Here is a 22954-nt window from a genome sequence, read left to right on the forward strand (position 1 = left end):
CAAAACCCATTGGATGAGAAAGTCAGAGGTGCCGCCCGTCTGATCTTCTCCTCCAATGGGTTTTGAGAAGGAGGCATATTTAATTGAGATGTTCCCTATGTATTTTTCCTGTAGGCTAGTTGATGATGATTAAATATAATAATATATGCCATTTAGCTGACGCTTTTATCCAAAGCGACTTACAGTCATGTGTGCATACATTCTACGTATGGGTGGTCCCGGGAATCGAACCCACTACCCTGGCGTTACAAGCGCCATGCTCTACCAACTGAGCCACAGAAGGACCACATGTTGATGACTACAAACAATTATAGCTTATGTCTATTGATGCTTTCAAGACAACTAGGAACCCAGAAAAGAACAAGGTCAAATCATGACGTCAGATATTTTCAGGTCAAAAAATCTGAGCTCTAGAAAGACAGAGTTTCTCGACTTGTAATTCAAAGTTGGATGAACGTTCAAAAAGATTTTTCCCAGTCGGAGCTACTTTTTTCCCATCTTGAACACACTGAAGTCAGAAGTCTGAGATTTCCAAGTTCCCAGTTGTTTTGAACGCGACAAATAACACAGACATGACAACATGGTTCAACGTCTGTATGGGCGATACAAAACCAGGCATCCATTCATGAGAGAAATTACATTTCAGTTTATTCTATTCAATAATCTTTTATTAAAAGGAAATAACATTGATACAAAATATATATCAAATAGTACATACAACATAACACTACAAAAGTTCACAAAAATGTTCTACAGCCTAACAAGTCTATATGCAATCAAGGATGAGTAGTGGTTATATTATTCATGTGTGAAGGAGTGGAAGCAAGATAACACATTCTCTTAAGCTGGAACCTTTGTCTTCTGATAGCCACATAATACTATACAATATATTTGGATGAAGATCAAGGACAGGGTCAGATTAAAGACAATAAAACAATACAGCATGGAGGGATTCAAATACTTATCAAATTATTGTGAGTATGTATGGATGGATAAATGGTTTTTATTAATACAGTGTGCAAGACTTATTCCCAACAGGCCTTTTGGGAAAATGCTTGCGAGAAAAATGTGTAGTCAAACACAGTTCATGGATTACCGGTAAGTATCATGCCAATTGAAATACTGAACAAAACCCACACATTTGTCAAAAAAGATCAACTCCACTAGGTACATGCATTGGATTGGATTTCGTCTCTGATTTTTCTACTGGTGTTTTCATATTGTATCATCAGTTATGTTAGGTATATATACTACTATATTTGGTTTAAAGATAATTACGTAGCAGAAATATAAACTTTTAAAAAATACATTCTATTTCAGTACAAATTGTACAGTATCAATCCGTCTTTGCACTGGGTTCATCTTTAAGTGGTAACTCCTCTAGTGTAGTGAGATGTCCAACCAGAGCCAGAAATAAGCCTGGTTACTTTGTCCACATATTTCACTGGAGATGAATGCACACATGGAATGACAGTCACACATGTAAAGCATCTGTAGGAAGACAGACAAAAAGTAGGTTATCTGAAGACCATGATTCAGTTCATGGGGCACATTCTTCAAGGAACTGTAGTATAAAAAAACACATGCTCCACTCAGATTTACAGGAAATGAAGTTTACGAGGAGAGTCAGCAAAATTGAAAAATGCTTATGTAACTATTTATAAAAATACTGAAAAACACTATAATGTAAATGGAATGAAAGTAGAGTAGCATACTGAGTGTATTGGTAGTGAGAACCTCCTGTCTACTGCAATTACTTTAATTACAGAACTGCTATGCTTGCTACTCATTGTTTCATGATGGAATTGTCTACATTCACATGACATTGACCATTTGAATACAAAAATAAAATAGATTTAACCACCACAGCTAGATATCGTTGAAGTTCTGATTGTTTGGTGAAACCTTTACGATTTTCAGATTTTCAAGCGCTTAAACTCAGTGTAAAGACTAGTCCAGTGATAGAAAATAAAATAGTTTACAATAATATTGCCAGTGTATATTCTACACACTTTACATATCAATCTACCCTCAGAAAAGTACAGCTTTCATAAGTAAATAAACAATATGTAAAGTGACTGTTTTCCAGCAGGGAAATGCAACCATTGGTCTGAAGAGCTGCATGATTCTCTAACATCATTCACCTTGATGTGGCCAGTGATCCAGTCAAGCTGACTGATCAGTAGCTACACCTGTTGGGTCGGTCACTGAAGGGAACTCTCTAGGACCCTGGTGGCCCACCTAGTCTCTTCCTTCCTGTCTCTGTGGTGTGAAGGAAAACTCCTGTCCTCTGAATTTTCTCAACTTCCTGCTGGTTTTCTCTTCTCCCTCTGGTACTTAATCGATCCACTAATATCACTGATTGTTCTGAGAGTGTACACATCTGGTATGGTATGACAGGCTAAATCAGTTGCTCATTTGAAAGGAAGAACAAAAACCAGCAGACACTCAGTCCAGCCCCTGAGGACCAGAGCTGCCTGTCTCTGTTGGTGTTAAGTATCATAGGACCCTGTTGATTAGGCTCAGCAGCTGCTGTCCTTCTCCTTTTTCTCCTCTGGTAACTGGCGAACCAGGTGAGGGACGGAGCCTTTCGCACTGCCGCTGTGGGAGTTGCTTAAAGCCAGGTGCTGTCCACTGGGCATCTGTCTCGTCTCTGACAGTTCACTCCTGGGAGTTATCCTACAAGACAAGTTTGTAAAAAACAACCTGTAAACAGTGGAGTGGACAAACCCTTTTGAAGTACGTATGTGTAGGTCAGAAAGTACTTGGGCAAAACGGTGAAAGTATCGGTCTTTACCTTCCCTCTGGGACTCTGTGGAAGCTCTCTGAGCGGCTGCTAACCTTGCTGGAGCTGCCCTTCTTACTACGTCTCTCTGCCCTCTCTTTCCCTCCAGACAGGGCCTGTCCACTGGGCTGCCTCTCCCTGTCCCTCTCCCCCAGCCTGGAGCCACGGGTGGAGCTGCCCCTCTCCAGCTTCTCCCTGGCAGAGGCATCAGATGAGCCCCTGGCCTCAGAGAAAGAAGCCTGGCCCCGGATGGCCTCATGGTTGCCCACTGCTGAGGTGCAGTGGTTGCCTGTGGCACCTGTGGCTGAGGCACCGGTGCTGGTGCCCATGGACTTGGAGATGACCTTGAGTTTGTGGGAGCCGGGGTTGTAGTGGTTCTTCTTGTGCTGGACACGGCTGTTGTGTTTGAGGAAGAACTCACAGGACTCCTGGAGAACTCTTCGGCTCTCACTAATGGGGCTGGATAGAGAAATAGAATTAGAACACAGTAGAATTATATTGATCTGCAATCTGGGAATGTTGCATACTGTAAAAAAACAAGTTGCTTCCCAAATGGCACCCAATTCCTTATACAATGCACTACTTTTACCTTAGGGTGCCATTTGGGATACAATCCATGGAAGAATATGATTTGTTTCAGCAGTTGAGAGACAGGCATTAGTGAAGTGTCCTTACTCTTTCTTCCTGGTCCTGTTGAAGAAGAAGGCCCATTCTGAGCAGGTCTTCTTGCTGCTGACCCAGAACACAGCTGAGATCCCAACCACCAGGGTCATCAGGTATTTAATTAGGAATAGGGACAGGTCTGGACGACCAGACTCTGTAGTCTGAAACAGACATTACAGTGTTATAAACCGGATGGCTTGAGCCCTGAATGCGGATTGGCTGAAAGCCGTAGTACATCACTGATATGACATAAAAATACGTTTTACTGTTCTAATTACGTTGGTAACCAGTTTATAATAGCAATAAGGCACCTCTGGGGTTTGTGGTATATGGCCAACCCCTTAGCAGTGGAATACTAGACATATACTACCAGTCAAAAGATTTAGAAGACCTACTCATTCAAGGGTTTTTCTTTATTTTGACTATTTTCTACATTGTAGAATAATAGTGAATACATCAAAACTATGAAATAACACATATGGAATAATGTAGTAACCAAAAAAAAGTGTTAAACAAATCAAAATATATTTTATATTTGAGATTCTTCAAATAGCCACCCTTTGCCTGGATAACTGCTTTGCACACTCTTGGAATTTTCTCAACCAGCTTCATGAGGTAGTTACCTGGAATGCATTTCAATTAACAGGTGAGCCTTGTTAAAAGTACATTTGTGGAATTTATTTCCTTCTTAATGCGTTTGAGCCAATCAGTTGTGTTGTGACAAGGTAGGGGTGGTATACAGAAGATAGCCCTATTTCGTAAAATACCAAGTACATATAATGGCAAGAACAGCTCAAATAAGCAGTCCATCAATACTTTAAGACATGAAGGTCAGTCAATACGGAAAATTGCAAGAACTTTGAAAGTTTCTTCAAGTGCAGTCACAAAAAAACATCAAGCACTATGATGAAACTGGCTCTAATGAGGACCGCCACAGGAATGGAAGACCCAGAGTTACCTCTGCTTCAGAGGATAAGTTCATTAGTTCCAGCCTCAGAAATTGCAGCCCAAATAAATGCTTCACAGAGTTCAAGTAACAGACAAATCTCAACATCAACTGTTCAGAGGAGACTGCGTGAATCAGGCCTTCATGTTCGAATTGTTGCAAAGAAACCACTACTAAAGGACACCAATAATAAGAAGAGACTTGTTTGGGCCAAGAAACACGAGCAATGGACATTAGACCGGTGGAAATATGTCCTTTGGTCTGGAGTCCAAATTGGAGATTTTTGGTTCCAACCTGCCATCTCTTTGTGAGACGCGGTGAGGGTGAACGGATGATCTCCGCATGTGTATTTCCCCACTGTAAAGCGAGGAGAAGGTGTTATGGTTTGCTGGTGACACTGTCTGTGATTTATTTAGAATTCAAGGCACACTTAACCAGCATGGCTACCACAGAATTCTGCAGCAAATATGCCATCCCATCTGGTTTTGGCTTAGTGGGACTATCATTTGTTTTTCAACAGGACAATGACCCAAAAACACTTCCAGGCTGTGTAAGGGCTATTTTACCAAGAAGGAGAGTGATGGAGTGCTGCATCATATGACCTGGCCTCCACAATCCCCCAAATTCAACCAAATTGAGATGGTTTGGGATGAGTCGAACCGCAGAGTTTTAAGGAAAAGCAGCTAACTGTGGGAACTCCTTCAAGACTGTTGGAAAAGCATTCCAGGTGAAACTGGTTGAGAGAATGCCAAGAGTGTGCAAAGCTGTCATCAAAGCAAAGAATCTCAAATATAAAATATATTTTTGATTTGTTTAACACTTTTTTGGTTAATACATGATTCCATACGTGTTATTTCATAGTTTTGATGTCTTTTTGATGTCGAAAATGTCGAAAATAGTAAAAATGAAGAAAAACCCTTGAATGAGTAGGTGTTCTAAAACTTTGGACCGGTAGTGTACATTTACATTTGAGTCATTTAGAAGATGCTCTTATCCAGAGAGACTTCCATTTATCTTAAGATAGCTAGGTGGAACAACTACATATCACAGTAAGTACACTTTTTCTCAATAAAGTAGCTATCAGCAAAGCTAGAAAGAAGGTGGGGGGTTCAAGAACAATTGTGTTGTTTCAGGATTATTTTATTATTATCCTTTTTTGGGAGGGGGATTATTTAAGATACTCTATGAAGATGTAGGGTTTCAGGTGCTTTCGGAAGATGGGAAGGGACTCTGCTGTCAGGGGGAAGCTGGTTCCACCATTGGGGTGCCAGAACAAAGAAGAGCTTGGACTGGGCTGTGCAGGAGCTGGCCAAGAGACCAGAGTTGGCAGAACAGAGTGCTCAGGTTGGGGTGTAGGGCTTGAGCATTGGTAGGGAGAGGCAGTGTTCCGAAGGCAAGCCCCATGGTCTTGTAGTGAATGCAAGCTTTGACTGGAAGCCAGTAGAGCGTGCTGAGGAGTGGGATGACATGGGAGAACTTGGGAAAGTTGTAAAACCAGGTGGGCTGCAGCGTTCTCAATAAGTTGCAGGGGGTTGATGGCACAACAGTGAGTTGCAGTAGTCCAGACGGGAGAGGACAAGTGCCTGGATTAGGACCTGCATCGCTTCCTGTGTGAGGCAGGGTCGTCCTCTACGGATGTTGTAGAGCACCACACCCCCTCGTGCCTTATTGCTTAATGACACCATTTCCATTTAAACGTCTGCCAAATATATTCATACATTTTACTGTGGCTGAAAGAAGGCATAAGAACAGCAATGATTTTTAACAACTATTAATTTTAGATTAATTTTGCAGTGGCATATATTCATAGAGATATCAAATTATTATGAAAATGTTCTAGTGCTGAGCGTGTGTTACCTTGTGTGAGCAGGGAATGCTGTACTCCTGGCAACGGTCATTGATCCAGGTGTTTTCCCAAGTGGATCGCTGGCTCTGTTCATAGATATAACACCCCTGCAGAGTGACCAGGGGCACCAGGTACAGACCACTGAACACTCCGATACGGATCATAAACTTCTTCAGCTTCTCCTGGTTCCTCTCATCGTGCTGGATCACCTGACGCACGTTGTTGAGTGACACAATCCCAGCCAGGAGCAGAGACAGCCCAACCACAACCCCGATACACAGTGGCGCCAGCACAAAGTACCGCAGTGCGTCCAGATCATAGAGCCCCACGAAGCACACCCCGCTGATGCTATCTCCCTCCACCTTGTTGAGAGCCAGTAGCATGACGGTTAGTGTTCCGGGGATCCCCCAGGCGGCAGAGTGGAACCACACCGCCTTCTTCTCGATGGCCTCGCAGCTCCACTTGGGCCCGGCGGCCAGGAACCAGGTGATGGTGAGGATGACCCACCAGACGATGCCGGCCAGGGAGAAGAAGTAGAGTAGCATGAAGAGTAACGTACAGCCTTTACTCTGGGAGCCCAGTACCACCGTGTCCATGGCAGCCGGGTGCACCGCCTGGGATGAATGAATGAATAAATAGATTAACGAATGAATGATAACTTTTATGTCCCGTAGAGAAGTTTTATAGGAAAAGAAGAGGTATACCTGGCATACATATAAACATCACAATATAGCTATAGCTACATGACTTCAGATATCATCACAGGACATACATCACCAGACATGGGCTGTGTCCCAAATGGCACCCTATTCCTTACATACAGTGCATTCGGAAAGTATTCATACCCCTTCACCTTTTCCACTTTCTTTTTTACATTACAGCCTTATTCTAAAATGTATTCAAATTCATGTTTTTCCTCAAGAATCTACACACAATACCCCATAATGACAAAGAGAAAACAGGTTGACATTTTTGCACATTTATTAAAAATTAAAAATAGAAATATGTTATTTACATAAATATTCAGACCCTTTGCTATGAGACTCGACATTGAGGTCATGTGCATCCTGTTTCCATTGATCATCCTTGAGATGTTTCTACAACTTGATTGGAGTCCACCTGTGGTAGATTCAATTGATTGGACAGCCTTTCAAAAGGCACAGAACTGTCTAGATAAGGTCTCACAGTTGACAGTTCATGTCAGAGAAAAACAGGCCATGAGGTCAAAGGTATTGTCCATAGAGCTACGAAACAGGAGGATTGTGTCGAGGCACAGATCTGGGGAAGGGTACCAAAACATTTACGCAGCATTGAAGGTCCCCAAGAACACTGTGGCCTCCATCATTCTTAAATGGAAGAAGTTTGGAACCACCCAGACTCTTCCTAGTGCTGGCCGCCCGGCCAAACTGAGCAATCAGGGGAGAAGGGCCTTGGTCAGAGAGTTGATGAAGAACCTGATAGTCACTCTGACAGAGCGTTAGAGTGCTTCTGTGGAGATGGGAGAACCTTCCAGAAGGACAAACATCTTTGCAGCCCTCCACCAATCAGGCCTTTATGGTAGAGTGGCCAGACGGATGCCACTCCTCAGTAAAAGGCACATTACAGCCCGCTTGGAATTTGCCAGAAGGGACCTAAAGGACTCTCACGACCATGACAAACAAGATTCTCTGGTCGGGTGAACCAAGATTGACCTCTTTGACCTGAATGTCAAGCATCATGTCTGGAGGAAACCTGGCACCATCCCTACGGTGAAGCATGATGCTTTTCAGTGGTACGGACTGTGAGACTAGTCAGGATCGAGGAAAGGATGAACAGAACAAAGTACAGAGAGATTCTTGATGAAAATCTGCTCCAGAGCGCTCAGGACTTCAGACTGGGGCAAAGGTTCATCTTCCAACGGGGCAAAGGCTCACTTTCCAAGAGGACAATGACCCTAAGCACACAGTCAAGACAATGCAGGAGTGGCTTCGGGACAAGTCTCTGAATGTCCGTGACAGAGCTTGAGAGGTTCTGCAGAGAACAATGGGAGAAACTCCCCAAATATAGATGTGCCAAGCTTGTAGCGTCATACCCTAGAAGATTCAAGGCTGTAATCGCTGCCAAAGGTGCTTCAACAAAGTACTGAGTCAAGGGTCTGAATACTTATGTAAATGTGATATTTATATATTTTTAATACATTTGCATTTTTTTTTACAAAAAATGTTTTTTCTTCATCATTATGGGGTAATGTGTGTAGATTGATGAGGGAAAAAACAATTAAATCAATTTTAGAATAAGACTAAATGTGGAAAAAGTCAAGGGGTCTGAATACTTTCCGAATGTACTGTAATTACAATAGTTTAGACCAGGGTCCATAGGGCTCTGGGGGAACTGGTCAAAAGTAGTGCACAATACAGGGGATTGGTTGCCATTTCAGACACAGACATAAACAGACCTTGTTGCAGGATGCATTGTTCCCCAGCAGGAAGCCAATGAAGTAGATGAGCGACACGAAGCTGTAGCACACGGCGTAGAAGATGATTGGCCGTTCGGGGTAGCGGAAGCGTTTGACATCGATGAGGAAGGTGAGGAAGGTGAAGAGCGTGGCGCAGAGGCAGACGATGGAGCACACCCCGATGAAGGTCTTGGCGAACTCGATCTCATGGGGCTTGAAGTACATGTTGGAGCAAGGGGGAGCGCAGTCCCTGGCACCCAGGAACGTGGATCCCTGGCCGGGCCGAGTCTTCAGCTGAAGGGGGCACCAGAAGCCCATGTCCCTCTTGGCAGACAGAGAGGTCTTGGGTGTGGTCAGTCTGGTTGGTGGCAGGGCTGAGCCATCAGGAGAGTAGAGGCAATACTCCAATCTAGAAGGAGAAAAAGTAGGGTAAAGAGTCAAAACCATAACTAAATGAATACCATTTCAAAACGTAGTGCTGATAAATGTAATAACTGGTTAACTGTCTGTTTTCAAGCAGTTTATAAACGTTTACTATTTGGTCACCTGAAAAAAGTCAGGCATGTGTCTTTTCATCTATAAAACTTGGCACAGTACAACACGCCTATGTATGTAACAGATGTTGTGGTTCAGTGAACCTCGCACACGTGATGAGTAACCTGGCCTGAGACCTGGAAAACTGAGTTCAACTCAGTCAGTCACATTTACCTGTCGCACTGCAGCTCCGGAGGCCAGGTGATGCCGAAGGTGCTGATGTCCTTCCTGCAGTCTGACCTCACTTTCTCACACAGGTCACGACATGGCTGGATCACTTTGGTGTCCTCAGTGCATGCTGGGATAAAGGCCTGACACAGGAAGTGATGTACGTCTGGAGAGCAGCGCAGATTGACCAACGGCATGAAGGGCTAAGGAGACAGGAGGGAGGGAAGGGGAGCGAGAGAGAAAGAGAGAGAGGGAGAAAGGGAGAGAAAGAAAGAGGGAGCGAAAGGGAGATCAACAGAGAGAGAGCGAAAGATAAAAATCTGAATTTATCTATGGTTCAAGAACATACAGTAAATGCTAGGGTTACAACATTCCAGTATATTTTCCTCAATTCAAAGGTTTTCCAGAAGTCCTGGTTGTAGTTTCTGGATTTATGTCTTTCTGTCCTAATTCTAGGAATCTTCCAACCAGGATTTTGGGAAAACCTATGAAAGTGACCTGAATTTTGCTACCCTAGTAAATACTAGCACTGTAGCTGTACCAGTAAGAATGGAGCTGAACAAATGGTCAGACATGTTTTTAATCCAACAACCAATATTGATTTCAACTAGATTCATCTAGACATCACAACAGTTTGTAATTAAAAGTCAGTCAACGTGAGGTTAATACTGTCACCCACGGCCACAATACAGTCCATGCAGTTCCCTTGCCATGGGCAGATCCAGAAATAGAATAGTTTTATTTTCCTGTACACGTGACTTGGTTGCAAAAGATTAAAAGGCTACAGTACATAAGAGGCTGTAATGCACTGTATGATGGAGCCACACAAAGGATTCCTTTCACAGGCTGTCTCAGTTTCTTTCGTTTCAACAGATTTGAGTAGGGGGGCATCAGGAAATGACTCTGGGACTATTTGGAAACAAGGAGAGGGATGTTGACTGGAATGGACAGAGCCGTATCCATTCCATCACACTAAAGCTGCAGCTCTGATCTAACAACCGTTCGAGTTCACAGTGATTTCTACCAAAGCATGAATGGTTATATGTGGCATTGTTGAGTCACGCTAAACAGAATTTATCCAAATAAACAGATCTTGTCGAAGTAACGACCATATCACAAAATCTTAAGATACCATCTGTAACGAATGCCCCAAATCATTCAACAAAACAAGTATAAATGTATCCTTCAAAGGTTACAGACTGTATCATGTTGCCATCTTAATCTAAGAGCCACTTGGTTTGGATCAGATACACCATGTTATCAAACAGTCCTGTTCAGTTTACAAAAGCAGTTATGCAGAAAGAACTATGACTGTTGGAGGCAGTGAATCCAGACGATGTTTACACTGTATAAGCAACATTTCCCCATCAGCACAGGGCCAATCTAACAACCACACTATTCAACGTTCTCTCCCTGACGGTTTCCCCAGCTCCAGGCTGGCTGCAGCCCAGATCTAGACGGGGGCTGGGGAACTGGCCCTCCGACTGTATGAGTCCTTGTTTCACTTCTTTGGAGGTCCCAAACTCCATCTCAAAGAGCTCTTCTTAGTCTACAATCTGCCGTTTCTTGTATTTTTCTGTGGAGCCACTGTAAATAGTTAGACATATATTATGTATTGGAATTGGGGCCTCTGTATGTCTTCATTCAAAAAGAATGATCCCTCTACTGTGGATTTCCACTCAAGGTCCCTCAACTATGGATAACAATGACTCAATGAACCTTTTACTGCAGTGGGCTAAATCAGGGTCACACAGAATGTTTCTTGGTAAGGCCTTAAACAAATCTACTTTGAAACAAAAGTATACACCTCACACACATGGTTATGGGCTTTAAAAAACAAAAACACCTGTACCATGTCAGATATAGAGTTGAAATGTATTCCATTTAGATTTTGCATCCCAATATTACACTTTATATACATTACAGAAAACTGAAATATAACAAAAACTTTGACATAGAAACACCAGATTTCCTTCAGTTAAAAAAATATATGTTTATTAATTATTAAATTATGAAAATATGAATAACATTTCACCCATAAGGCTACTAGACAGTGATTTGGTCATTTGACTGCAGGAAAGGGCTGGCTACGCATTATGGCATCCTATCTTCAAAATGCAATGGTTGAGTATGTAATGTATTTTAAAAACATATACTAGTTTTCACTCTATTTAGGTCTATTTCCTTACAGGTGCTGAAAGTGTTCCTACTAAGCTGCCAAACACTAGTGGAATATTGGCACATTGATATCGTAACAGGAACAATGCCCCTGAAGGAAAGGGATAGTCCTCAACCCGGAAAATCATATCAAATAATACTGAATAGAAGAGCAACAGGAGAGTCAACTTCATAACAATACCTAGATTCCATTATGGCACACTTTCCAACAGGCCATTTGGTCAGATTGTCCGTCAGCAGTAGGTACTGCATACATCTATTACTTTAGATACCAAACACTGACATTTTTAAGTGAAGTGAAGGAGTGAAAGACAAAGAAAGGAAGAGAGGGGGAGGTAGAAATAGAGAGAGTACAGTGTAGAAGGAATGCTGGCTAGTCTTTGTGTGAGGTAGGTGTGTCTCCCTCCCCTTCCTCTCCTAAATCAAAGGACGCCCCACACGACAAAGTACCCAGAGTTCCCTGTGGCTCCCTGAGGTTGTCCTGAAATAAGAGGAGCACCTCAGCTCAGCCTGATAGATAGACATCACACAAAGAGTCCTCCAGCATATCACTGTCTGCCCCACACTGATTTAAATAGAGTACAGGCTTAACTGAATTAACCATAAAGATGGAATGCAATATGACATTTTATGAAATAGTTTGAGGAATAGCCTTGTCTCTGAGAGAAGATCATCAAAGCCAGATGATGTGATGGATAGCTTGCCAAAGGATACCGACCATACCGTTATGCTTGTTTCTAATGAGGTTGGAATTCAATCATGGTTACATGAAAACACTGTGGAGCCGGCGTGAGATACGGGTCGGAAAACGTACCTCAATGCAGGGATAGGATATACAATTGTAGTCAAAATTGGACCTTTATCCACACTGTTCCATCAAGAAGATTGAAATACTGCTACTTTTCCTGGAAAACTGCCATTTTTTGTCTTCATGCTAGCTACCAATAGCCACAGCAGCTATTATAGAATGAACAACAAAAGGAGCTGTTTGGCTGACACTGCCATTCCAAAATGGCTGCGGTGACTACTGCTAGCTAGCATGAGGACGAAAAGGAGCGTTTTTGGGAAAAACTAGCCGTATTTCAATCTTCTTGGTGCATCAGTGTGGATAAAGGTAACATTTGGAGTACAATTTCAAAGCAAAAGAGAACATTGACACGGTAGTGACTCCTCTATTGAAGTTGAGGTATATCCCATCCCTGCATTGAGGTATCTTTTCCAACCCATATCCCACGCCGACTCCATGATGTCTTAATGTAACCATGATTGTGTTCTGACCTATGTGCTGCTCTGTGTAAAAAAAACATAACAGTAGGGTCTCTTTTGGCAATGATGGCAGGTAGCCGGGACTGCTGCCATCGGAACCCCCCCACTGGGGGAAAGGAGTTCCAATGACGGTCCTTAAGGCTATTATAGCTGGTGGTGGTGGGGAGGTGGATGGCTGTCGAAAACTGTTGCTGAAAAATAGCAAGTGAGAGAACGAGGGTAAGTTGACATATAAATACCTCCCTAGATTTACACCCATTGGTTGAGAGAGAGGAAGGTGATAATTGCAAAAGTGAGTCCATAGGTTAAACAGCAAGCGTGAGGAATGTGCATTATTGTGGCGTGTTTATAGGCTATTAGGTAAATGACATTCCACACATGGCTAATAGGAAAGAGAAGAAACAAGACGCTATGCTGACGATGATACGTTTGTACTCACTCCCAATATGCCTGTGGAATAGGAAACAAAAGCGAATTATGTTATGCTTACTGGATGAAGTTAAACAAGCATTCAGTCTTCTGATTAAAACTTTCGTAAACTACATTACTGAACTGAACCCTGCAGCTACAGTGAGAGAGGATGGAAGACCTTTGAGAATGCTAAGACACACAAGCTTCAATACTCAGCTATCAAATCAAACTTTATTTGTCACATGCATCAAATATAACAAGTGTAGACCTTACCGTGAAAAGCTTACTTACAAGCCCTTAACCAACAGTGCAGTTCAAGAAGTTAAGAAAATATTTATCCATTAAAAGACTGCATTTCCTCTACATCTTAGCAAGTTCATAGAGAATGGTTTGAAAATAGTTATTTTAATACACAATTATCCTTTTGCACCTGTTGGATTCATGGCACACATGTAGAGGTTTAAAAAGGCTTTTGTAGGTTGTAACTTCCATTTTGACATTTTAGACTTGATTTTCCCTTATGAAAAATGTATCAAACCCTACAAAAATGGCCATTAATTATAATCGACATAATAAATAATTCACATTTCCTGTTGCCCTAGGATTATTTTGGGATAATTGTCCTGCTGTAGCAAATTGGCTCAAATTAAGATCCTACATCTGTAACAATCTGCAACGTCATTTTTCCCTCTATGCTCCAAGTTTGATGGGAAATCTAAGGGTTTTATCACAGTGAGAAACACTCACCTCCATCCTGCTGGCTGCTATGTCCTGGTCATAGTGCTCCATCATGTTGGGAAAGAAGGTCATGTTGTAGAGCATCCCCAGGCAGCGATGCACCTTGATGGGTTCACAGGTAAACAGACTGTGGGCGTGGCAGCTCCTCGCCCCTATCAGTGCCAGGCACACCCAGACCAGCCTAGGTATCATTATGGTGGCAGCCAGTTGCTAGGCAAAATTATTTTTGTATAAACAGCTCTATTTGGTTCAGTGGAGGGATAACTTTATGTTGAAGGCCGGATCACTCTTCATCCACATTCCTCTAGGCTTGCTGGGGTCCTATGGAGACAAAAGGAGTAACGACAGGTAAAACATTCCCATCTGCCACCACGGCATCAGCACGGTGGCACGTTCGGAAATCCCAAGCTTTAAAAAAGAACAGAGTATAATTTATCTGGTGTGTTTTGAAGGGCTAGTATGGAGTTTGGTTCCAAAGCATTAAAGGTGCAATGCAGGAGTTTTTATCTCAATATCAAATAGTTTCTGGTTGACAATTAAGTACCTTACTGTGATTGTTTTCAAATAAAGTGGTCCCCCAAAAATTATTAGCTTCTTAGCGAAGATATTTGTTAGGACTGTCTGGGAGTGGTCTCAGTGGGGAGGGGAAAACTGAAAACTAGCTGTTATTGGCAGAGAGGTTTGGAACTCTCTTTCTTATTGGTCTATTAACTGGTGATATCACCAGGCAGGCCAAAACTCCCTCCCATGAAAACAGGCTGAAATTTCAGTCTGTGTCTTCAAACAGGCCTTACACTAAAAGGGCATTGTCATAATTTTCACAATCTCACAGTATTATTCCAACCTCATAATGTGGAAATATGTATGAAACACAGGAAAATCACGTTATCTCCCTGCATTGGGCCTTTAACGTCAATATTTTAAAAATGACTGATAAACTTGTCCTTATAAATAAGACTTTGTTCTTAACTGACTTGCCTAGTTAAATAAAGGGTACACACAGATAATTAATATTGATCTGAGTGGATTATTGCTAGTGAGAAATACATCTGTCCAGTCTCTTCTGCAGTGGGGAAAAGATTATGTGGTGGAATTGCACAATGAATTGCAGACTAATTTAATAACAACATCAGCTTGTTGATACATGCTTGAATGTTGGTATGTAACAATGTCTGACTGGAGCATGCCGTGCCATCTAATCTCACACAGGTAATCATTCACAGAAAGCACTGTCTGGAATGCATGCAGATTGCATTCAATAAGTGTATAATTTGCTGTACCTCAGAACATAAATCACTTATTTCACTTTTTCATCTGCTGTAATAGCCATTTCCATTGTTTATTTGTTGTTTTATTTAGTTTACATGTGTTTGAGCTGTGGAGAGAATTGCTTTAGAAATAAACAAATCAATCAAAACTGATGTAATGATTATTATTATGACTTCACCAAACAATCGAATGTTTTGCTACTGTATCGATTGGCATATAGCGAACCATACGAACCCCTTCATGACTTTTTCCATTATGTTCAGTAGCTTAGAATAGTTCAGTCAGCAAAAAAACATATTCGATTCCCAAATTAGGCTACTAACAAAAATAGTACTGAGAAAGGGCTATTGAATAGTAAAATGTTTTGACTTGGTCACAAATCAAGTATACTCCGGTCAATCTTTTTTTAAACACAGATTTTTCATTTTTAATGTAAAAAACAACTACTTCAGAATAAAACCTATTATCAAAGGTTTAAGAAAATTACTCTGCAGTTACATGGAATACTTAGAATAGGTATATTTCCTTCCTATGTGTTTCCCTCAAATGGGAATTCGGAAACTCCATTTGTCCCCCATGTCTGGCAGCCAACTTCGGGAAGTGCGACTAGTAAATATCCCTGTCTCAATGCCTTGGAAAGGGCCTCGATAAGTTATGTAACATTTGTAACATTTGTTTAGACAAGGACACAAAAGTTACATCAATTACACTTACCCTTTCGTTGTTAGTTTTTCCTAAATAAAGGACATCATTCCATTGCAATCCTTTCGGATTTTGCGACGTTTCCAACGACTTTCAACTATTCTCCGCCTTCTTTCTTTCAGCTCCACATCCTGTCTGTCTCCGTATTCGATACAACACCCATATACAGTAATTACCCGGGGAAATATTGGCCGTTGTTATATGCTGTTATCAAGCGTAGACAGTGTAGCCAAAAACATCATGTATTTTATAATGGTACTATTCCAAGATGGATAGTCCTCGATCTCAGATAATACATGCATCATAACGCTGTATCAACTTTGTTCAATTAAATTATGACTTTTCTTACATTATTTTATTTTTCACTGTAAGGGGAGAATTCAAGTTGTACATTAAAGACACAAAATTCATGTAAAAAGGCTACAGATGAGATGTCACAAAGAAATGCTGATCATGGCTGTATTATGTGATTGATTGGGTTCACCAGCAGATGGCAGGAATGGTTATACGAAGCATAGGCCTACAGTGTATCATATTGTAGCCAATTTTGGGGATAAAAATCGGTTACAAAAATCAAAATGTCATGCATAGGACTCAGCCATCATATTCATCTTGATGTCTGGAGACATCTAGACACATACAGATGAGAAGTCTTGAGTTGAGACACCTTGCGACTAGGTAGTAGGCCTATCAGGTTATAGAAAACAGACAAATGAGAGGCAGTGCACTACAGTAACTGAAGTCGTGTTTGGAGGGTCACATGTTATCACAATAATTGCGTACAATGTCGGCTGCATTCTATACCTTCTAATTTTGGTCAAAGGTGCTGCCCATTCACTTTTTCCTGAAATGGGGGGTTTGGGTCTTGCAGCATAGCACTAGACTTGCCTTCAGCAAATAAATATTTACTAGAAAACCTTTTACTTGAAAAACACTTATATTCACGCTGTCCCATCAGCAGCTGTTTCTTTCACCCAAGTAGGCTTCATCATATATCCCTAAGTGGACGACCACTGGAACATGATCGTACAACATTAAAGATGCCTGGCTACCGGAAGTCCTTACTCCGTCGAAACGCTACGCCACGCCCACTGACGTTAGTTTGTAGGAACAATGGAGCTGAATAATTCAGTTTGTCATCAGGCAAACATTAAAGTGATGTTCCAGAACTTTTGGATCATTTCAGCCAGTAGTTTTGAATGCGGTGCTCACAAGCCAAAAATGGTCTACGTTTTTTTGTGTACTATGGAATACAAGGGTGTACTTTCTCATTCATTTCATAAGATATGTTACATTTTTGCAATTCGTATAAAATGTTATGAATCCAATTCGAACAATGTTACAAATGTGTATAAGATCCCGGACTGCATCTTTAACTTAATCACACATGTATTTCACTCTTCTGATTATCCCACTGGATCTTGTCTTGGAGTATGTCCTGTTTTCTCCATCTATGTCCACCAACCCTATCAAGTTTCTTCACCATTGAGACCTAATTGATAGTAGCGATATCATAAAATTAAAGATATAGTAAGTCAAGGCAGAAGCTCGTAGATTCATTACTTACCAACAACAGCTGCAAATTCCAATAAAACATCATCAATTTTTGAAGTTTACTTTCCTTGCTTTGTCTAACAACACTATCATGAATCTAGCAAATAATGCTTGTGGGTCAGCGTGCTGTATTTACTTTGTTTCATAGCACAAATGTTTAATGGCACGTTTCTCACATTGGCTTTAGCCACGAAGGGAGCAGTCCACCTGCCCCTAAGTGCAGGGGGTTGCCTAGCAACACCGGCCTCTGGGAGTCAGTCTGCAAAGCACCATACATTCCCATGATTTGTGAATCAGTTTGAATCTGGGAGTCAGTCTGCATAGCACCATACATTCCCATGATTTGTGAATCAGTTTGAATCAGTTCAGACCGAACAGCTAATGCCACAGCCGACAGCTAAAATGACTTTGAAAAAATACGATTTCTGCTAATATGGTGAAGTATCTAACAAAATAGCTACATTATTGCTTTCACTAATCATAAAATATTTACATATAATAGAAATGTCAGTACATTTGTGGACAAAATTCTTACTTAGCCTATTCAACCTTGAATTAGTCTTGATACCATACCTGGAGGGTGATGCATCATATTTTATATGTTATAAAGTTATAAAAAGCATTATCTGAGGAAAGGAAACAGATAACCAATATTTTAGATTCAATCAGAAGTAACATTTTGCTCTCTTGTTGTTTGAAATGAACCTTTGCTCATTTACTTTCAGTGCCATGATAACTCTTCATCATACATATTTTCCTTGGGAACTGATGGATTCAACAGAACAGGCTGTTCTCATTGGGATGAATCCAAGTTAACTGTCATTGCCCAATACCAGCTTACTAAGTTTCAGCCTCACGGCTAGAGAACCTACGCCATAGCCTGTGACAGCTTGTTCATTTAATTTTCCATGTGAAGTTGGGCTGAAGAATTGCTGATGTATTTGAAGTACTAAGCTTTATGACACCATTGTAGCTTCCTGGAGCAATGCATGATAACAGCTGCAGCACCTGTTGCTGACAATGGCATGTGGCACTGAATTATGACATAATCAACTTTGGCTGTTCTGTTCCTGAATCATCGATGGTACATTTTCAAAGCTGGAAAGAGGGAAAGTTGGTATGAGGTATGCAGAGAATGTCAGTTCAGGGAGGCATCGTCAATCTTCCATCACTGCATTAATCATTGCTCACATGCCTACCCGCTGAACTCATGGCATGAAGCTGTTTCATCATAGTGTCCTTTTCAGTGGGACGGAAAGTGAATAGCGCAGAGGCTTGCTGGGACATAGCTTCAGAAAGTGGCTGGGGCTGGGAAATAGCTGCCAAGGTTGACAGCCAAGGTGTCTGTTTCTGAGGCTGTGTTGATCTGGCAATGACTCTGAAACCTGACCATGCACCTTACAGAATGACCCCAAATAATTTCCCCAGCGGGCACTTGATGTTCCTCAATCTTAAAGAGGCCGTTATACTGTCTCATAGACCCATCAGCCATGATTTATCAATGTATGCTGAAAAATATATATACGCAACATGTAAAGTGTTGGTCCCATCTTCCATGAGCTGAAATAAAAAATATGCACAAAAAGCATATTTATCTCAAAATCTGTGCACAAATTTGTTTACATCCCTGCATTTCTACTTTTTCAAGATAATCCATCCACCTGACATGTGTGGCATGTCAAGAAGCTGATTAAACAGTATGATCATTACACCGGTGCACCTTGTAGTGGGGACAATAAAAGGCCACAAAAAATGTGCAGTTTTGTCACACAACACAATGCCACAGATATGCCACAGTTTTGAGGGGCAATTGGCATGCTGACTGCAGGAATATCTACCAAAGCGGTTTCCAGAAAATGTCATTTTAATTTCTCTACCATAAGCCACCTCCAACGTCGGTTTAGAGAATTTGGCAATACGTCCAACCGGCCTCACAACCACAGACCACCCCTGCCAGTCATGTGAAATCCATAGACTAGGTCCTAATTTATTTATTTAAATTGACTGATTTCCCCATATGAGCTGTACCTGTATATTTTTGTTCAGTGTAGTTTGATTGGTGTTTGTATTCCTCCCTAAAACTATGATTAGAAGAAAATGATCACATCTAAATAGTCAGTTCATAGTTTCGATGATTAATCTACCATGTTGTTATTAAAATGGTGTAAAGTAAAGATCACATTTAACAGAAAGGCACTATATACATGTGAGACCCACAGTTGGTCTATGACAAATGTAGCATAACATATTGTTTGTCTAAAGTGATGATTGGTGATCAATAAAGACACATAAACTTGTACAATTCTCTGTTTTCTTTAGAAAAGGATCTAGATAACATGTATGGCATCGCTAAAAAGGCCCTGATGTTGAAAATATCTTAAATATATTCTTTACTACTCAAATCTGGTCAAATCTGTTCAGTGACAAAATCAGTATTGTTAAAGGACAATGTAAAGAGAGGTCCATCTATTGCAAAACTTCCAGATAGCATGCTAGCATTTCCAGGATCTATACCTCTACATCATCACATGGAATTATTGTACCGATATAACTACAGGGCAACCCTTACTGAGGAATGCCTGGGTAATCTGTCCACTAATACATGCACTGATGATGAAAACTTTGATGCGTGATACAAGAACAATGGACTCCGAACATTACTCTAAGTCTCCACCTAGGTTTATTTATACAACTGTACAATTCTTTGGGGGAAAAATAGATGATGAATGAATGTTAAATACATTCAGATGAAGGTGAAAATGTTCCTTGTACTTTGGCTCTGACATTTGGGTGAAAGATGAAATACAATGTATACTATGTGCGCAATTCTGCCACCAGAGGTCATATTACATTGAGCAATATCCTGAAGCATTTACCCTATGAGATATCTGAGAAGTCTGAGGAGCATGACTGACCTTTAACCTCTTTGTGTGGTTTGGACTGGCTAATACAACACTAATACAACTCAATGAAATTAAAGTGGTGTTCGTCACTCTTTCCACTGGTCGCCTTCCTCACAGGACAGCTGTAAACCAACCTGAAACGCCAAACAACCTGAGCCAACCACGGTGACAGCATTGGCAATGGTATGATGTAGTAGGGTAAAAATAGAACCTTAACATTATAAGAGGCTCTGGAGAACCACAGTACAACACACAACCGCACACACAGACCAACTGTCCTTCATCTCCATCCAAAATCAAGTCCCAGAGAAGCCTATAGATTAGCACATCTAACAGGTAGTCAGTGAACTCTCTCATCTCTGTCTCCACTATGCTCTACACACACAAGATTAACAGTCTAAACAGTGGGGATGTGTATCTGGTAAATGCCCACTGCGATGTAAAGGAGAAGGACCAGGAGAAGAAGGAGTCCTACCAGGCCACTTGGTTGGACTTGGTGATGGAAACAAGACCAGAACAACAGTATGTATATTAGCATGATAGAGAGTTTCATCAAATGTAGCTTTTAATCACTGTTCCAGCCGAGTGCTGGTGGTCATGTTCAATGTGTGCCACAAATTCATTATCATAATTCACTAAATTAACACATTTTCACAAAGATTATATTGGTCTTACAAATAAAGTGTCTAAGAACAGCAACAACAGCAGGACACTTTCAAACTGCTCTTTAAAAAATGCTATTGCTTGATTCCAGGACCACATTGTTTGAAAACGACTCCTCGAGAAAGGAGACCTACAAGCAGAAACAGATGGCTCATTTCTTGGTCCAGAGAAACCCCAGTCAGAAGATCAAGATGGGCACAAGGGGTGGAATGCTGAAGGAGTACCAGCTGCCATACAAGAACGCCATCCGTGTGCCCATCTTCACTCCCAGCAAAGCCGTCCCATCCAAAGACCTGTACAGATCACCTTCTCCATCAGAGTACAAGTCTATCATGGAATTTGAGACGATCGCCAAAGGAGTATGTTCAGATAAACAGGAGATTTTCGAAATCACTAAGGACTTACCTAAGGTCTCCCAACCTATCCGTGTTAACTTCAGGGCATCTAGTCTTATATCCCCAACACGTGAGTTTTCACACTCCTTCAGGGGTTGAAAGGGAAGAATGAATGTAGGACGTTGGAGGTCAAATGTAAAATCAGAGGAAATGATATCAGCAATGTGTAAATGGAAAACGGGAAAGTTGAAGGGAATTATTAATTTATTTATAAAAGAGACTTAATTTTAACATACTTCTGGCTCTGAAAGTTATGTTGAGGGAGCTGTTAACGTGTGGAAAGGATAAAGGGAATTTGAATGGAACAGTGCATGACACCATTTTCTGGGTCAGTATCATAGACATCATGGTCAGTATATTCAACCTAGGAAAGTTTTTTATTGGCAAACCTCTTAAGGTATTTTCATGGACATTAGCTGGTGCTGCTATAAAGGAAACAGAAGGTAATGTCGCCATCTAGGGGTGAAGCATCAGCATGTAGATGTATATGCCTTTCTTATACTATATGTAACTTTTTGACTGGTGTACTGTGATGTGATGTGATCTGTAATGTAATAAATACATCAAATAATAAATATGAATCCAAACAAAGGATTTATTTATGGGATCTCATCGCCCACCCATTCAGTATGTATTTTCACAGGTGTGTTTATTTAATTGAATTAACAGACAGACTTGCTCATAGTGGACATCAGTAAATACCATTCTAAAGTTTCTGTGTAATAGAGCCCCACAGTGGAGGTGTTGTAACACCCATAAAACGTAGCGGTCAAACAGGGAAATGGTTCTAATCGTTTTTCCACCATTTTTCCCATAGGGAAATAAGGGCTGTGTTTCATGTAGGCTTACCCTGCCTGGCAAGACGTTTTGAAAACAATGTCAATATCTCTCAAACAACTTTTATCAATATATTCGGCATTATTTACTCTCAGTTTCGAAAATGCTAATTATCATCAAAGTAGACATCATGCAAGACTGCAAATCCATTACATTACATTACATTACATTTAAGTCATTTAGCAGACGCTCTTATCCAGAGCGACTTACAAATTGGTGCATACACCTTATGACATCCAGTGGAACAGCCACTTACAATAGTGCATCTAAATCTTTTTAGGGGGGGTGAGAAGGATTACTTACCCTATCCTAGGTATTCCTTGAAGAGGTGGGGTTTCAGGTGTCTCCGAAAGGTGGTGATTGACTCCGCTGTCCTGGCGTCGTGAGGGAGTTTGTTCCACCATTGGGGGCCAGAGCAGCGAACAGTTTTGACTGGGCTGAGCGGGAACTGTACTTCCTCAGTGGTAGGGAGGCGAGCAGGCCAGAGGTGGATGAACGCAGTGCCCTTGTTTGGGTGTAGGGCCTGATCAGAGCCTGGAGGTACTGAGGTGCCGTTCCCCTCACAGCTCCGTAGGCAAGCACCATGGTCTTGTAGCGGATGCGAGCTTCAACTGGAAGCCAGTGGAGAGAGCGGAGGAGCGGGGTGACGTGAGAGAACTTGG

General features: G+C 41.4%; 2 protein-coding genes across 2 annotated transcripts; one reads left to right on the forward strand and one right to left on the reverse strand.

Moving 5' to 3' along the window:
• Window positions 1–631: 631 nt before the first annotated feature.
• On the reverse strand, window positions 632–16111 carry LOC118377509 (frizzled-6). The gene is made up of 8 exons (XM_052489900.1): window positions 15953–16111; window positions 13979–14290; window positions 9383–9579; window positions 8675–9083; window positions 6252–6854; window positions 3461–3609; window positions 2798–3244; window positions 632–2679 (listed from the first exon to the last, which is right to left on the reverse strand). The coding sequence occupies exons 2-8, from the start codon at window positions 14159–14161 to the stop codon at window positions 2523–2525; spliced, it is 2145 nt and encodes a 714-aa protein (XP_052345860.1). The 5' UTR covers window positions 14162–14290; window positions 15953–16111; the 3' UTR covers window positions 632–2522.
• A 4520-nt stretch (window positions 16112–20631) lies between these two features.
• LOC118377510 (telethonin-like) lies at window positions 20632–22083 on the forward strand. The gene is made up of 2 exons (XM_035764434.2): window positions 20632–20919; window positions 21152–22083. The coding sequence occupies exons 1-2, from the start codon at window positions 20768–20770 to the stop codon at window positions 21552–21554; spliced, it is 555 nt and encodes a 184-aa protein (XP_035620327.1). The 5' UTR covers window positions 20632–20767; the 3' UTR covers window positions 21555–22083.
• Window positions 22084–22954: the final 871 nt, after the last annotated feature.

The sequence above is a fragment of the Oncorhynchus keta genome, chromosome 31 (genome assembly GCF_023373465.1).
Source record: "Oncorhynchus keta strain PuntledgeMale-10-30-2019 chromosome 31, Oket_V2, whole genome shotgun sequence".
Taxonomy (NCBI): domain Eukaryota; kingdom Metazoa; phylum Chordata; class Actinopteri; order Salmoniformes; family Salmonidae; genus Oncorhynchus; species Oncorhynchus keta.

Coding starts and splice junctions, on each gene's coding strand:
- LOC118377509 (XM_052489900.1), bottom strand. CDS start 14,161: ATGATACCTAGGCTGGTCTGGGTGTGCCTGGCACTGATAGGGGCGAGG. Junction 9,580..13,978: donor TAGCAGCCAGCAGGATGGAG/GTGAGTGTTTCT, acceptor CTGTCTCCTTAG/CCCTTCATGCCGTTGGTCAA. Junction 2,680..2,797: donor CACAGAGTCCCAGAGGGAAG/GTAAAGACCGAT, acceptor CTTGTCTTGTAG/GATAACTCCCAGGAGTGAAC.
- LOC118377510 (XM_035764434.2), top strand. CDS start 20,768: ATGCTCTACACACACAAGATTAACAGTCTAAACAGTGGGGATGTGTAT. Junction 20,920..21,151: donor GAAACAAGACCAGAACAACA/GTATGTATATTA, acceptor GCTTGATTCCAG/GACCACATTGTTTGAAAACG.